A 16,357-nucleotide genomic window follows, 5' to 3' on the forward strand; every position below is an offset into this window, starting at 1 on the left:
GACGACTGTTTGAGTTCTCTGACCCGCTTTGGCTCCGCCTGCTGGACAGCTTCCTCTCATAGCACTGTACAGAATCACTTTATCAGGCTCTTAGCAGGTAACCAATACGTGTTACAGTCTCTAACCACAAGTGTTTGTTTTGGCATGTCCAATATAATGAGAAGTGAGTGACAACCCCTCACTGCATTCATTTGAACATCTGTGCTTCTTCAGCCCTAGTTCCTGATCCTCGGGTGGAGAATACGCCAAGCATTCTGGATATAGACATGTTCCACTTGCTGGTAGGCAAACGACCAGTTTTGCTCCTACATCTGCCATTCACATAAGCGTCCGACTGCACAGTGCCCTAACCTTATACATTCTCTTATTAATTGAATAACTCAAGTTGACGAATCTGTAGCATTTTACCACATATCCTGTTCACACAATAAAAATACAGTTTTTTTTACAGCTAAAACAGTCTGTGTAAAGGTTCCTACTCGTACTCAGTCAGTTGTTTCAGAATGACCTTTGACCCCAGGTTGTGTGTGTGACAGGTGAGCTTGGTGCTGTCCTATCCAGCGGTTCACTGTCTGGATTCCTCAGGGCTTAGCGAGGACACTGCACAACTGCACTTCTTGCACCTAGTCACTGTTGCTCACATAGTCCAGATCCTTCTGACCTCCGTACCAGGTGAGAACCTCACCTTTCCCCTTCACAAGCAGCAACATGACCAGAGAGACTGCATAGATGATTTTGAGTGTTTTGGGACGGATATTCATGTTTGCGGACTCCTGTGTGCCATCAGAGGAGATGCGGATGGAGCAGGAGAGTGGAGGAGCGGAGAGGGAGGAGGAAGAGCGAGTGTGTATGCTCTACAACACTCTCAGGACACATCTGAGCAGGTGAAAGCACACACACCGTTAAACCTGCCTATTGACTTGGTGTTATATCATAAATTCATTTGGGTTACACTTTATTTTAAGGTGTCTTTGTTACACTGCAAGTATACATTTAAGTACTGAGTAATATTTACGATATTAGGATGTACTTACTATAGGATTAGGATTAGGGTTTGGTTTAGTTTATGGTTAGTTGAATGTAATGATGCACAATTTATAGTTATTACATGTAACATATGTAACAATGACATGGTAAAATAAAGTGTTACCGAAATTTGTCTAAAATGGTCTCTGGTGATCATATGGTTCAAGATTCTCACTGTTTGGTTTGGATCACTGTTCTGGGGTCATAGTTTTGGTTCAGTTCGGTAAATAGATCTAAAGTGACCGAAGAGACATTTACATTTAGGACTTTATATTCATAATAGAATCCTGAAAAAAAACGCATCATGCTTTCAACCAGCACACCATTAAGTAATGATGTTTACATGACACAAGCAAACCTTTCCGCTCCATTTACATGCCATTTTCATTATTCTGGTTATTCTTGAAGAATTGTGGGAATTTTTACCAGCATAATTCACACGCCCCAATGAACAGCACAGATGATGAACTCAAGTACAGTAGGTGTGTTACTGGCCAAGCTCCTTCACAGATGTGTTCACTGGTTCTTTGGTTCCTCTGTCTGGGTTCCTCAGTCATTTTGCCTAAAATGTCTCCATTTAAATGTATATACTGCATTATGTTCATGTTGTGCAACAGTCAACATGAACTCCGTTTCTTCAACACCCCAGAAATCCACGTGCACACTTTGATCAGAGTGGAATTGATGCGATTAAAGTGTTCACGTGCCTGTTTATTGTGATTAAATTCAGCATACGCCACGTTTTACTACTCTAATGGTTGTTACGAATATGAGCTAAATCGCGTCAATTTGATCAAAGTACGTCAGGTAAAGTTTCATCGCAATATTGCCTAAATCAGATTATAATCGCTTTATGAGGGTGCATGTAAATGTAGTCACTGTCCGAGATTGTTGATTGCAAAATGTCACCCTACTAGCTTTGCACGACCCTAATATGAAAGCTGTGTGTGTGTTTCAGTGGCTTGCGTGAGGTGAGCTCAGGCTGGCATCTGTGGCACTGTGTGAAAGCTGGAATCCTGCCTTATCTCAGGGCAACCGCTCTGTTCTTCCACTATCTTAATGGAGCTCCAGCACCACCTGAGATACACGGTAGATGACTCGCTCAGCGTTTCACATTACACACAGATGCTGCTTTTACTTGCTGCCATTTCTAATGATGACTGTGTTTTCAGCTCTAGGTGTGGGTGAATGGGAGGCTCTGTGTGGATACCTGTGTCTGCCCTCCAACCTGTTACAGCTCTACTACAGCAATCAGGAGCTCATGGAAACTCTCCTGCAGGGGTAACTGTCAATATCTAGATGAACACCTCTGAAAACTGTGGCATATTGTCCAGATGTGTGCTGTGTCTTGAATGAATGATGGTGTGATAACTGTTGGTTGTGCTCTGCAGATGGTGCTCTCACCCAGGTGTCCTACAGGGTCTTCAGAGCAGCTCGGCTCTCATCAGGTGTGTCCTGCACCTCGACACTTTAAAGTTCACTGCAGATGACATTCAAGTGCTCACCTGTTTCATTCTTCCGTATCCCGCTCTAGGTTTCCCAGAGAGTCCAATCATCTCATAGAGCTGCCATGCGACTACAGTGCTCTGATTAACCAGGCCTCCAGCTTCACGTGAGTCACGTGTCTTAGAAATCAAAGGCGATTGATAACTAAGAGCTGCCGGTTCTCTACGGATTCCTGATTCCATAAGTCAAATAATTGATCTTCTGTTGATCTTGGCGGCGTCTAGGTGTCCCAAATCTGGAGGGGATAAGTCTCGCACTCCTACTCTATGTCTGGTGTGTGGGTCCATGCTGTGCTCTCAGAGTTACTGCTGTCAGACCGAGCTGGAAGGAGAGGATGTGGGCGCGTGCACCGCACACACTTTCGCCTGCGGAGCCGGTGTCGGCATCTTCCTCAGGTTTGTGCAAGGATGTCGATTACAACCTGTCAATATAATGGGCAAATTATTTAATGAATAAGATTTTGCTTCGGGATCCTGAGGTTTATTTTGCAATATTAACTGACTGAATGTGCATGTATTATTTTTATGTGAGAAGAGACCACACAGAGTGCTGGGAGTCACATGACTTAGTGTAGGGAATTAGTTGCCTTAAGGCTGGAATACACTACAGGACTTTTAAAATCGAAACAGATTTTAAAACATTGCGCCATTCACTTGTCGACTTTGTAATTGGTTACAGAGAAAAACTGGGCATCATACACTAAATGATTGAGGATCACACACTAGTAGGCACACACACAAGCGTGTCACACACACACAAGCACGTCAAGCATAAAATGCCTCGTCCACTTGGGGAGGCGTGCGCGCAATCAGTGAAGAAGAGATAAAAGCCCACCCACACTGACAACTTGATTGGTTGACTTACCGAAACGGGCCAATCAGGATGCTCTCTCTCGCTCCCTCTCCCTCTCTGCCGTGCGCGCGCTACACGGTTTGGAACACAGTCTCTGTCTCGCATGTGCACTCTTGCTCGCTCGCTCTAGATTCCGGGAGATTTTAACTAATTTGCGGGCATCATGGAGCCGCTATTAATATGCGGGAGACTCCCGGAACTTCTGGGAGACTTGGGATGTCTGTAGGTACTCTCGCATATAGGCCTAATAGTCAATACGAATGGAATGTTATTATGTGTCATGGAACATTGCGCTCCCCAACTCGCGAAAGGTCGGATGTGCTCCATCTTTTGATGGATTCAAGGTTTTCTAAACAAAACTTATGTAAGACAATGTCATTAGACACAATCCATGTCATTAGAATCAATGTAATTAGACACAACGTGCACACATGTGCAGGCCAATGCTTTTTTTTTTTTTTGCGCTGATGACGGTGACAACCTCAGACCCGCGGTAGGCATCATGTGACCGCGGTATTGCGGTAATGCGGTAACCGCCCCAGCCCTACACACTAGAAGACTTTAAAGGGTTAGTTCATCCAAAAATGAAAATTACCCCATGATTTACTCACCCTCAAGCCATCCTAGGTGTAATGACATACTTCTTTCAGAAGAATACAATCGGAGTTATATTAAAAAATGTCCTGGCTCTTCCAAGCTTTATAATGGCAGTGAATGGCTGTTTCTGTTTTGAAGTCCATAAAAGTGCATCTATCCATCATGAAAGTGCATCTATCCATCATGAAAGTGCATCTATCCATCATAAAAGTGCATCTATCCATGATAAAAGTGATCCACACGGCTCTGCAAGGGTTAATAAAGGCCTTCTGAAGTGAAGCGATGAGTTTGTGTCAGAAAAATATCTTTATTTAAAACTTTATTAGCTATAATAAGTAGGAGTTGGGTGGATTTTGGCCATTTATGCCCATGGTCAGATCACCTTGTGGCTTTTTACATGGTATCTGTCAGCAGGGTTTCATTTGTATATGTTTGTGTGTCAGGGTGCGGGAAAGTCAGGTCCTGTTCCTGGCTGGCAAAACTAAGGGCTGTTTTTATGCTCCCCCATACCTGGACGACTATGGGGAAACAGACCAAGGGCTAAGGTACATCTCTACTCCTGATGTTTCACTCACATGGTTATTTCTAACAGTTGTGTGAGATCAAGTGTTGTGTTTGGTCTCTCTTAGACGGGGAAACCCATTACACTTGTGCCAGGAGCGCTACAGAAAGATCCAGAAGCTGTGGCGCCAGCACAGCATCACAGAGGAGATCGGCCACGCCCAGGAGGCCAATCAGACTCTGGTGGGCATCGACTGGCAGCACCTGTGAAGTCACATGACGTGTTCACGCCCACCCTTAACGCACAGGGCTAGAGGTTGCCAAGGCGTCACCAAGGCCTCTTGCTCTTCCTCCACCCCTGTCTGACAGTGGATGAATGCATGACTGTTTTTTTTGGGGGGGGAGTGGGTTTTCGCTCCCTTTTTTCTTTTAAATATGATATTAATACATATTTAAAGAGACACATAGCCAAGGTATTGAACCTTAACAATAAGGGTTCCTTCGCAACACAGATATTCTTCATAGGTATGCTATTTAATTTCCTCTCCAAGTAATATTAAATTATTTTCCAGGTATTTTGGTTACATATATATAGGTTTCTCTTATCGCTTGAGACTTGAGCGGTGGTGCTGCCCTTCAAGTAAGCACAAACGTCCCTCAATGCCCATGCAGGGATAGCGCCACCTGTAGGACACAGAGCACCTTCTCTGCCCCGTCATCTCAAATGCTGCAATACATTTGTTAAGGCCACCTAATTAATGTGCTCAGCGATGTTCATCCAACACAAGCCAACGCCAGGAAGACCCGGGAGCACATGAGTATGTCCTCTGAATGCCTGCTTTCTGTCCGTCTGGGTTGCGTATGATTGCGTGAGTGAGTTTTTTACGTACAGGTGTTTAGTTGGTATGTTTCTAATATGATGGATTTCTAAGGTGGTCCGTTTTTACAAGACTGTTTGTTTCCGTTTCTTTCGTGAAGCGTGTTATTTATGTGTTTCTCGCGGGTGTTTGTTGTATTCGACCTTGATCTATGGAATCATGCAATTCCACTCTGAAACATGATTTTGACGTGTGGTGTTGTGATTTCGGACATTTTCTTTCTTGACACTGCTGCACCATTTTTCAGCAGTAATGGATGCAGAATTGCATATCCTTCTTTCAGTTTCAGCTTTGGTCTCCTTTAGACTTTGTTCATTCTTTATAGTGGCCTTGGCCTGAGGATTTAGTCCAAATCGAAAGTTTTATTTCTCAGCGATGCAGACGCACGATGCTTCTTTCAGATACAAGTTTTCATGCCTCGCGCACTTCAGATGAAACGCCTGGTTCTAATGCGGTGAGCATATTTCCTGAGACACTTCCAGTGGCTGCAGCAGTGTATTACATCACAAACTGACTTGTTAATATTTGTGAATTCTTGTATAAATGGGTACATTGTACTATATTGTAAAACATTAATGAAATAAAGAAAAAAAGCTCTGTGTTGTGTGTTGAAGTGATCCATGAAATGCATTGATGAATGAGCTGATGCACCATCAATGTAAGGGCTTTATATGTTTGTGTTGTGAAGCTCTTGTTCTGCATGTTCCAGCGCAGGTACAGTGTTAGTGGCCTGATGCAGACAAGTGTGTGTGTGTGTGACCCATTTAACTGGTTACAGCTCTTCTCAGCTGTGCTCTAGTTCTGTCCAAATCTTTGTTTATCCAGGAATGTTGCAATAAAGAGGATTAGACCCAGAGTTCAAGCACGGACTGCTTAGACTTGCAGTCTTATTAGTCCAGGTTTTGATGACCGTCAACTTCGCAAAAGTAATTGTTTGAAAAAATAAAAATAAAATAGGATACCCTACAAGTGGACTATTGAATTATATTATTTGGTGGTGCAGTTGTTTAATCTGATTATTATAATGTCAGTTATAATCTCTCAATATTTTTGGGTGGGTAAAGGATGTTCTTAAGGCCTGTTCATGCCAATAACGATAACTATATTAGCCTCCACAATAACTGTTTATTATAAGTGTGTGCTGCAGTTAGGTCCACTTAAAATTTTTGAGCTCTTTAAAGTCACTGTGAAATCAGAATAAACAGCTAATACCATCTTAAGCTGGTTGGCAGCGTAATTTATTTTTAATGGAATATTGCAGTATTTATTCCCTCGGTTTCACAGACAAGGCTTAAGTCTAGTCCCAGACTAAAATGCATGTTTGAGCAGTTTTAACTGAAAGCAACTTGCACTGATAAATCTTAAAATGTGTCAATTTTGTCTCAAGATGTAAACCAGTAATGTTTTCAAAGGCACACTTATAAACGCTACTTAAATATCCTAATTGAACCAAGGCTTAATCTAAGCCCTCTCTGTGAAACCAGGGGCCTGTACCATGAAGGTAGCTGAACAAACTCGGGGTTACAGGATAAGTTTTGAGTTGACAAAACCAAACCGATGCAATCAGGCTTTATTGGTACCATGATGCAGCTCATCAACTTTCTCTGTCAACTCAGGCTTTGATCCTCAAGCTATGATTACTCCACGCGCGCGTGCACATAAAAGAGTGACGTCGACACTGAACAACCAATCGCGGGTCGCGATTTTTCCGCGGAGGAGCAAGAGATAATCATTCATAATTACGATGAATTTAAATATGTATTTCAAGCTCGAAACAATACGGTTTCTGCGGCCAAAGCAAGAGAAGACTGTTGGAGAAAGATTGTTAATGTGTAAGTTAAACAAATACGTTCTATATTTATGTAAAATTATGTATGTATGTGTAGCCTATACGTGTAATATAGCCTATTTTTATAATATATAAAAATGTGCATGTACCGGTACTAAGAAAAATTAATATTCATTGATTTTTAGATGCAACCCCAACTCCAAATGTTCTTTGCAGCAGATAAAGACAAAATATTAAAATATAGTTCAAAGTGGTGAGTATTTACCACAACCTTTTATTACTTTTGTGAACATTTTATCACAAACACTTGTTTGCAGAAAACAGAAATAAAGAGTTAAATTCAGAAAACCAGAATACACTGGCGGAGGAGTGGGCTCTAAGTAGGCAATAAGGGACGGCCGATTATGGATGGGATTACAGGTGCTGTGCAACCTAACCCTGGTGCTGGCTCCTCTAAGCAAGTAACACTGGGTAAGTGTGCAATACATTACTACTTTTAAAAGTTTTAAATATGGCTGACTGTATGTTCTGCAGTAGAGGGAAATACTACAGTGTCCCTGTTGAAGCCAGCAAACACACACACAGTCTCCCACACAGAGGTCAGTATGCAGCAGACAGAACACCAAACATAACCTGCTTTTCAACAGTTATGCTTTACATTGGCCTATTTTTATTTATTAGGGTGGTGGAAATGAAGACACTCTGTCTGTGTGTTCTCAGACAGTTGCTGATGTGGATGTACTGGGCTTTTTATTATGGCAAACATTTGAATGTGTGGCATAAAAAAGGGACTGGCCCTTACACATCTCTTTTATTGTAGGATTTTTCACAACCTGCCCCAGAAACTGAGGCCTCTACCTCAATGGGCTTCAGAAGAAATGTGTAAGGATTTAAAACCCTTGACATAAATTACAGTCAGTCCTGTGTTTGTAGGAAGTCAAGGAACTTTTTGTGATTTTGATGAGCCTCCAGAAAACTTGTAATGATCATGTTTGTGGTGGAATTATATTTCAGGTGGAAACAGACTCAGTCAGGGCCCTGTACAAAAGGAGTCTTGAACTAGACTGCACACTAAAGGAGACTTGAACTAGACTGCACACTAAAGGAATCTTGAACTAGACTGCACACTAAAGGAGACTTGAACTAGACTGCACACTAAAGGAATCTTGAACTAGACTGCACACTAAAGGAGTCTTGAACTAGACTGCACACTAAAGGAGTCTTGAACTAGACTGCACACTAAAGGAGACTTGAACTAGACTGCACACTAAAGGAGTCTTGAACTAGACTGCACACTAAAGGAGTCTTGAACTAGACTGCACACTAAAGGAGTCTTGAACTAGACTGCACACTAAAGGAGTCTTGAACTAGACTGCACACTAAAGGAGACTTGAACTAGACTGCACACTAAAGGAGCTGACTGTGAGCTGAGGAGGCTCCAAACAAAATCAAACAGCTGGATAAAACTGATCTCTATATATATATATATATATTAGTATAACTTATTTAACCAAGTAACACTTTAGTATGAATATTTATTAATGCAACTTTCTCTTGCTCTCTTTCTCCCTCCCATCCCACAAAACCAATAAAACAGTTTGAGACATATCTGCAGTTTCAATGTGCTTTTATTAAGTGTAATATTGTATGGTGATTGCATCTACATCTGCACCAGCTGGGTGGTCAAGTGTGATCGGGTCAGTTTCATCGGGGAGAAGCTGGTTTTGTGGTGTTTCTCGCTCCTTTCTAATGGTGGCTATATTGTGCAGAATGGCACATGCAGTCACTATCTGTGATGCCCGCTCTGGTGACTCTTAAGGGCCGAACACAGTTGAAACGTGCCTTTAGGAGGCCAAAGGTCATCTCTATCTTCACTCTGGTTTTACTGAGGGCCACACTGAAGCGGTGCTGTGGCCCTGTCTGAGGGTCATGATAGGGGGTTATTGTGTAGGTTTTTCTATCTCCGTTCAAATTAACAGTGTTTTGTACTGTACCAAATTTAACTTGCTTTCCTCAAAGTGCTGACACAACACAGACTCACGGAAAATTCGTGAGACAAGCACTGGAGCCAGGCCATTTGGCATCCAAACTTGATCATATATGTTCATGTGAAATTTGCTTAAAAAAAAAAAAAAGTGTTCATGTGATGTCACCCTATCAATATATCTCACTGGCAATTTTATAAAAGCCCTCTTTTATGGATATGGTCGATAAATGTCCGGGGAACACTATTAATGAAACTTTTCATGTAGCCTACTCCTGCAGAGCGAGGACCACCTTACGAATGGTTTGACAAACCGTGTTTCCCCCTAGCTTCTGTGCGTCACCCACTGTGCAAGAATGTACCACTTGCAAAAAAAAAAAAAAAAAACGCAACGCAATATTTGCGGTACAGTAAGTGCATGAATTCGACGTGTTAAATTCTTTATGTGCGGCTCAAGAAGTTCGCAAAGATAAGACATTCCTTCCGCGGAAAATCTGTATCTTTCATACAAGTAACTATCAGTTAAGGCAAGGGGATTTTGTCTGGCTAAAAACTCTTTCTCTACGAAGTGCTCGTCAAACAATTTGCGCTGATATGTCCACCGGATTTGGAAGAAAAGGTGAAGTCATTGCAACAGACACTTGGAATAAGTTACGTCACCTATATGTTTCTTTGCTCTCAGCTGATTGGTCAAACTTCAGTCTGAGATCTTGAATCCAGAACATAACCTGCCCCGGAGCAGGTTAGCCGTGCAGCGTAAGATACCATGGCAACGAACACAGATTAAAGCCGAGCTACTTTCATAGTACCTAAAACCCAGGGTTGGCGGAAACTAAGCTGAAACATAGCTGGCTAGCCACCTAAACCGGCTTCATGGTACAGGCCCCAGGTCATTATAAATGAATTATCTGTGCACGTCATTATATTTTGACCCGCCCAACTTTTTTTCTTTTCTTTTTTTTCTTTTTTCTTGTTCATATACATCAAAATAGGGAACCACTGACTTCAAAGTCGGGTTAATTCTGATTTGCTGTCAATGTTTTTATCCATCAACTGGAAAAATCTTTCTGAAAGTGATTCCAATTAAAGCTGTTGTCATCATTAAAGCTGTGGTGTGGACTCGTAGAATTATGGTGCGTTCAAGTCATCTCGTAAATTTCGTATTTACGAGTTGAACGCACATGAACGCCACCACAATGTCGTAAATACGAGTGGGAAGCTCTGGGTTTGCTTTAAGCCCGATCTTTACAAGTTGGGGGCGTGTCAGTGAGAAACATGGCGGAATACCACAATACTGGAAGTTATCAGTGTTATTGTCAGGCTTTTCTATTTATAGCGCATTAAGCTAATTGCCTGCACAGAATATGATGGCATTATAATATAACAATGTAACATGTAACGATAAAGTTTGCAGTGGCTTCTAAATTAATTAAAAAGATAAAAAAGCAAAGCACACCTGATGCACATTTCTTTGTTCTTCATTTTCTAGAACTAGAGTTTAAAAATCCTGCTGTATTTTTGTGTAATTAATTAAGAGAAAGTACGCCGCCATCTTGCTCCGACGAAAGTGACTTGAACGCACATGCAGGTCTGCTGTCGTAAACTCCCACCTCGTAAGTAAGAAATTCCCAGGAGGACTTGAACGCTGGCAGACAGATGAGGAAGACGTAATATCCAATATGTTTATTAAAGCTACACTGTGTAATTTTTTAAGTTGATTCTTAGCAAAAAACACTTTGTTCTTTCAAAATGATATGGGCTCAGAAATTCAAACGGATAACAACACACACTGAACATAGACAATACCGGACACAGAACTGAACATACAGGTGTTAATGATGGTGACTGAATAGTGCACAGCTGAATGTGATTAGTGTCCGTGACAACAAATGAGTGATGAAGGCAGCTGATGACAAAACATAACGAGTCCAAACTATCGTGAATGTGACAAACGCAACTCCTCCTGGGAAGTTTGTATACAAGTTGAGAAGTCTTGTTTATGAACTTTTGTTGGAGCAAGATGGCGGTGTACCTTCTCGTAATTAACTACAAACCTACTTCTAGAAAATGAAGAATGTGCATTAGGTGTGTTTTGCTTTTTAACGTGTTTTATTAACCTGTCAAGTCATCTTTCATTTAGTTTTAATTGATTCACTTCAGTCACAACGATCATTAACTTAGTAATTAGTTATCATTAGTTATTAACGCCAACACCGTTTTAACAGAAAACTCTTAAGTTCTTTCTGCGCAAACTTCAAAAACGCAAACCCATGAGAACGCTCATGGCGTGCACGTGCGTATTACGAGTTCAGTCTATAGATAGATTTCCGATGACGTCACATTTCTCCCGCAACTCCTTACGGCGCCATCTTGTGTGTCAAGTGGGTCAAGCGTTTGTGTTACGGAGCATGATAATATCCTGAATCGGCATTATTCTGAACATAAAAATCATACGATTATTCTCCGTTTGGCTGGAGTTAATATTCAGTGCTGCTCTTGTGAACATTTAGAGGTTTTGTGCTCTGGAGATGTGACACTTTATCTAATCATTTCCAAGATGGGCTAGCTAAATGCGCTAGCTCTCATCGGCTGTCAAATCGCTGTACCCAGGCGGCTACTATCGACACAGCCCTTGAGAGGTGTTGGCTGGGCAGAAGCACACTCTGACGATTGTCCACCTTCATCACTTTCTCTGTGGCCACGTCAGCTGGTCGAGCCAGAGGCAGAGGCTACACCTGGAGCACATCGCTCCGTGCCTCTGCTCTCCATCTCTCTCCTAAGTTACACTAAATTAGTTCGGAGCGTTGTGTTGTTGTTGTTTTTTTACCCAGATGGTGTTGTCTTGACACTGAGTCTAAATGTACCATATAATAAGGGCTGTGCAGATATCAGCCGCCTGGCTACAGCGATGTGAACCGTCAATGCAGGGCTCCAGACTAACATTTCCACGAGGGAGAGAGAGCAAGACAGCGCTAGTTTGGAGGAGACGGTGAAGTCTTGTTTACATGTTCGCCTGGCTCCGAAGAGAGAGAGAGAGAGTGCGCGCGCGCGACCGGCTCTCTCTCTATCTGCTCGTTCTTTCAGTTAAACATGCACCCAGTTCATCTACATTGCTCACCGATCAAATAAGACTTTGGCGGGACAAAAATTCACTTTGGCGGGCGCTAAAACAAGTTCAATGCAGGAGAATTCATGCGTGAATTTAAGTATAGTGTATGACCATGCACTCGCACAAATGCGACCACTCAATTTCACATCATATCTTGCCTTGCAAACATCGTCTAATGTGTCACGAGGCTGACTCCAGCTCCTTTTTCGCCAGCTCCTTATTCGTCGAACTATTCATTCCACCTTAAAAAATGTTGGATGGTTGTTAAGCCCTCCCCCTCGGTGCTTTTGGCCGTATTTCTTAAAGGAACAGTTGTACGTGAATTACGAGCCTGTGGATCGGGCAGCATTTTTCATTTAAAAGTGAAAATAAATACTCCTGAAAAGATTATCTTGTCTGCCTCTATAAATGTTGTAAGCTACGTGGTAAATTCAACCAGAGTACTTATATTGTATTTAAGTTCCATTTCTTACTAAATGTCTTTTTAAAAGTAGGGAGAAACGTGACATTATGTTTCCAACTGAGATTTAATGTAATGTAATTTCTGTTCTTTATTAGAAGTTATCCATTACTCCAGTCTAACATATATATATATATATATATGTATGTATGTATGTGTGTATGTATACTGGACAAAGCATACTCGACAAACCATACTAGAGGTGTCATTACTTTAGTATTTCTCAAGTTCTCAAAAAAACAAGCACGTAGAGGTATAGATAATTCCATTCTTAAACGAAATCTTGCATTACAACATTTTCTGATGTGTTATTATTGAAATATGGTACCCAGAATTTGCCTCTCCATGCAGCTTTGTGTGCCGACGAAGCTGGAGGTGTCATTACTTTAGTATTTCACAAGTTCTCAAAAAAACAAGCACGTAGAGGTATAGATCATTTCATTCTTAAACGAAATCTTGCATTACAACATTTTCTGATGTGTTATTATTGAAATATGGTACCCAGAATATACCTCTCCATGCAACTTTATGTGCCGACGAAGCATGCTGGAGGTGTCATTACTTTAGTATTTCACAAGTTCTCAAAAAAACAAGCATGTAGAGGTATAGATAATTCCATTCTTAAACAAAATCTTGCATTACAACATTTTCTGATGTGTTATTATTGAAATACGGTACCCAGAATATGCCTCTCCATACAACTTTATGTGCCGACGAAGCATACTAGAGGTGTCATTACTTTAGTATTTCTCAAGTTCTCAAAAAAACAAGCATGTAGAGGTATAGATAATTCCATTCTTAAACGAAATCTTGCATTACAACATTTTTTGATGTGTTATTATTGAAATATGGTACCCAGAATATGCCTCTCCATGCAACTTTATGTGCTGACGAAGCATACTGGAGGTGTCATTACTTTAGTATTTCACAAGTTCTCAAAAAAACAGGAATGTAGAGGCATAGATGAATTCATTATTAATTTAAATCTAGCATTACAACATTTTCTGATGTGTTATTATTGAAATATGGTACCCACAATATGCCTCTCCATGCAACTTTATGTACCGATACAGCGTACTGGAGGTGTCATTACTTTAGTATTTCACAAGTTCTTAAAAAAATAGGAACGTAGAGGCATAGATGAATTCATTATTAATTTAAATCTAGCATTACAACATTTTCTGATGTGTTATTATTGAAATATGGTACCCACAATATGCCTCTCCATGCAACTTTATGTACCGATACAGCGTACTGGAGGTGTCATTACTTTAGTATTTCACAAGTTCTCAAAAAAACAGGAACGTAGAGGCATAGATGAATTCATTTGTAAATGAAATCTTGCATTACAACATTTTCTGATGTGTTATTATTGAAATATGGTACCCAGAATATGCCTCTCCATGCAACTTTATGTACCGATACAGCGTACTGGAGGTGTCATTACTTTAGTATTTCACAAGTTCTCAAAAAAAAACAGGAATGTAGAGGCATAGAGGAATTCATTCTTAATTGAAATCTAGCATTACAACATTTTCTGATGTGTTATTATTGAAATATGGTACCCAGAATATGCCTCTCCATGCAACTTTATGTACCGATACAGCATACTGGAGGTGTCATTACTTTAGTATTTCACAAGTTCTCAAAAAAACAGGAACGTAGAGGCATAGATGAATTCATTCTTAATTGAAATCTAGCATTACAACATTTTCTGATGTGTTATTATTGAAATATGGTACCCACAATATGCCTCTCCATGCAACTTTATGTACCGATACAGCGTACTGGAGGTGTCATTACTTTAGTATTTCACAATTTCTCAAAAAAACAGGAACGTAGAGGCATAGATGAATTCATTCTTAAACTAAATCTTGCATTACAACATTTTCTGATGTGTTATTATTGAAATATGGTACCCAGAATATGCCTCTCCATGCAGCTTTGTGTGCCGACGAAGCATACTAGAGGTGTCATTACTTTAGTATTTCACAAGTTCTCAAAAAAACAAGCATGTAGAGGTATAGATCATTTCATTCTTAAACTAAATCTTGCATTACAACATTTTCTGATGTGTTATTATTGAAATACCCAGTCGGCCCATACAGTTGCATGGAGAGGCATATTCTGGGCACCATATTTCAACAAAAAAACATCAGAAAATGTTGTAATGCAAGATTTCGTTTAAGAATGAATTCATCTATGCCTCTACGTTCCTGTTTTTTTGAGAACTTGTGAAATACTAAAGTAATGACACCTCCAGTACGCTGTATCGGTACATAAAGTTGCATGGAGAGGCATATTGTGGGTACCATATTTCAATAATAACACATCAGAAAATGTTGTAATGCTAGATTTCAATTAAGAATGAATTCCTCTATGCCTCTACGTTCCTGTTTTTTTGAGAACTTGTGAAATACTAAAGTAATGACACCTCCAGTATGCTGTATCGGTACATAAAGTTGCATGGAGAGGCATATTGTGGGTACCATATTTCAATAATAACACATCAGAAAATGTTGTAATGCAAGATTTCATTTAAGAATGAATTCATCTATGCCTCTACGTTCCTGTTTTTTTGAGAACTTGTGAAATACTAAAGTAATGACACCTCCAGTATGCTGTATCGGTACATAAAGTTGCATGGAGAGGCATATTCTGGGTACCATATTTCAATAATAACACATTAGAAAATGTTGTAATGCAAGATTTCATTTACAAATGAATTCATCTATGCCTCTACGTTCCTGTTTTTTTGAGAACTTGTGAAATACTAAAGTAATGACACCTCCAGTATGCTGTATCGGTACATAAAGTTGCATGGAGAGGCATATTGTGGGTACCATATTTCAATAATAACACATCAGAAAATGTTGTAATGCTAGATTTCAATTAAGAATGAATTCATCTATGCCTCTACGTTCCTGTTTTTTTGAGAACTTGTGAAATACTAAAGTAATGACACCTCCAGTATGCTGTATCGGTACATAAAGTTGCATGGAGAGGCATATTCTGCGTACCATATTTCCATAATAACACATCAGAAAATGTTGTAATGCAAGATTTCATTTACAAATGAATTCATCTATGCCTCTACGTTCCTGTTTTTTTGAGAACTTGTGAAATACTAAAGTAATGACACCTCCAGTATGCTGTATCGGTACATAAAGTTGCATGGAGAGGCATATTCTGGGTACCATATTTCAATAATAACACATCAGAAAATGTTGTAATGCTAGATTTCAATTAAGAATGAATTCATCTATGCCTCTACATTCCTGTTTTTTTGAGAACTTGTGAAATACTAAAGTAATGACACCTTCAGTACGCTGTATCGGTACATAAAGTTGCATGGAGAGGCATATTGTGGGTACCATATTTCAATAATAACACATCAGAAAATGTTGTAATGCTAGATTTCAATTAAGAATGAATTCATCTATGCCTCTACATTCCTGTTTTTTTGAGAACTTGTGAAATACTAAAGTAATGACACCTCCAGTATGCTTCGTCAGCACATAAAGTTGCATGGAGAGGCATATTCTGGGTACCATATTTCAATAATAACACATCAGAAAATGTTGTAATGCAAGATTTCATTTAAGAATGAATTCATCTATGCCTCTACGTTCCTGTTTTTTTGAGAACTTGTGAA

The 16,357-nt window shown here is 40.2% G+C and overlaps 1 protein-coding gene across 2 annotated transcripts in view; it reads left to right on the top strand.

Annotated features, from left to right (window-relative positions):
* The window catches only part of ubr2 (ubiquitin protein ligase E3 component n-recognin 2), a 49,903-nt gene extending 43,944 nt beyond the window's left edge, over positions 1-5,959 (top strand). For both annotated transcript variants that reach the window (XM_084093280.1, XM_084093281.1), the window contains exons 37-47: positions 1-97; positions 214-281; positions 537-672; positions 788-884; positions 1,985-2,115; positions 2,199-2,307; positions 2,418-2,474; positions 2,561-2,638; positions 2,757-2,927; positions 4,425-4,526; positions 4,611-5,959. In XM_084093280.1, coding sequence (XP_083949406.1) covers positions 1-97; positions 214-281; positions 537-672; positions 788-884; positions 1,985-2,115; positions 2,199-2,307; positions 2,418-2,474; positions 2,561-2,638; positions 2,757-2,927; positions 4,425-4,526; positions 4,611-4,752 — 1,188 coding nt within the window. In that variant the 3' untranslated portion in view covers positions 4,753-5,959. The remainder of the gene's footprint in view (positions 98-213; positions 282-536; positions 673-787; positions 885-1,984; positions 2,116-2,198; positions 2,308-2,417; positions 2,475-2,560; positions 2,639-2,756; positions 2,928-4,424; positions 4,527-4,610) is intronic.
* Positions 5,960-16,357: the final 10,398 nt, after the last annotated feature.

The sequence above is a fragment of the Abramis brama genome (genome assembly GCF_963993115.1).
Source record: "Abramis brama genome assembly, chromosome: 19".
In the NCBI taxonomy this organism is placed as follows: Eukaryota; Metazoa; Chordata; class Actinopteri; order Cypriniformes; family Leuciscidae; genus Abramis; species Abramis brama.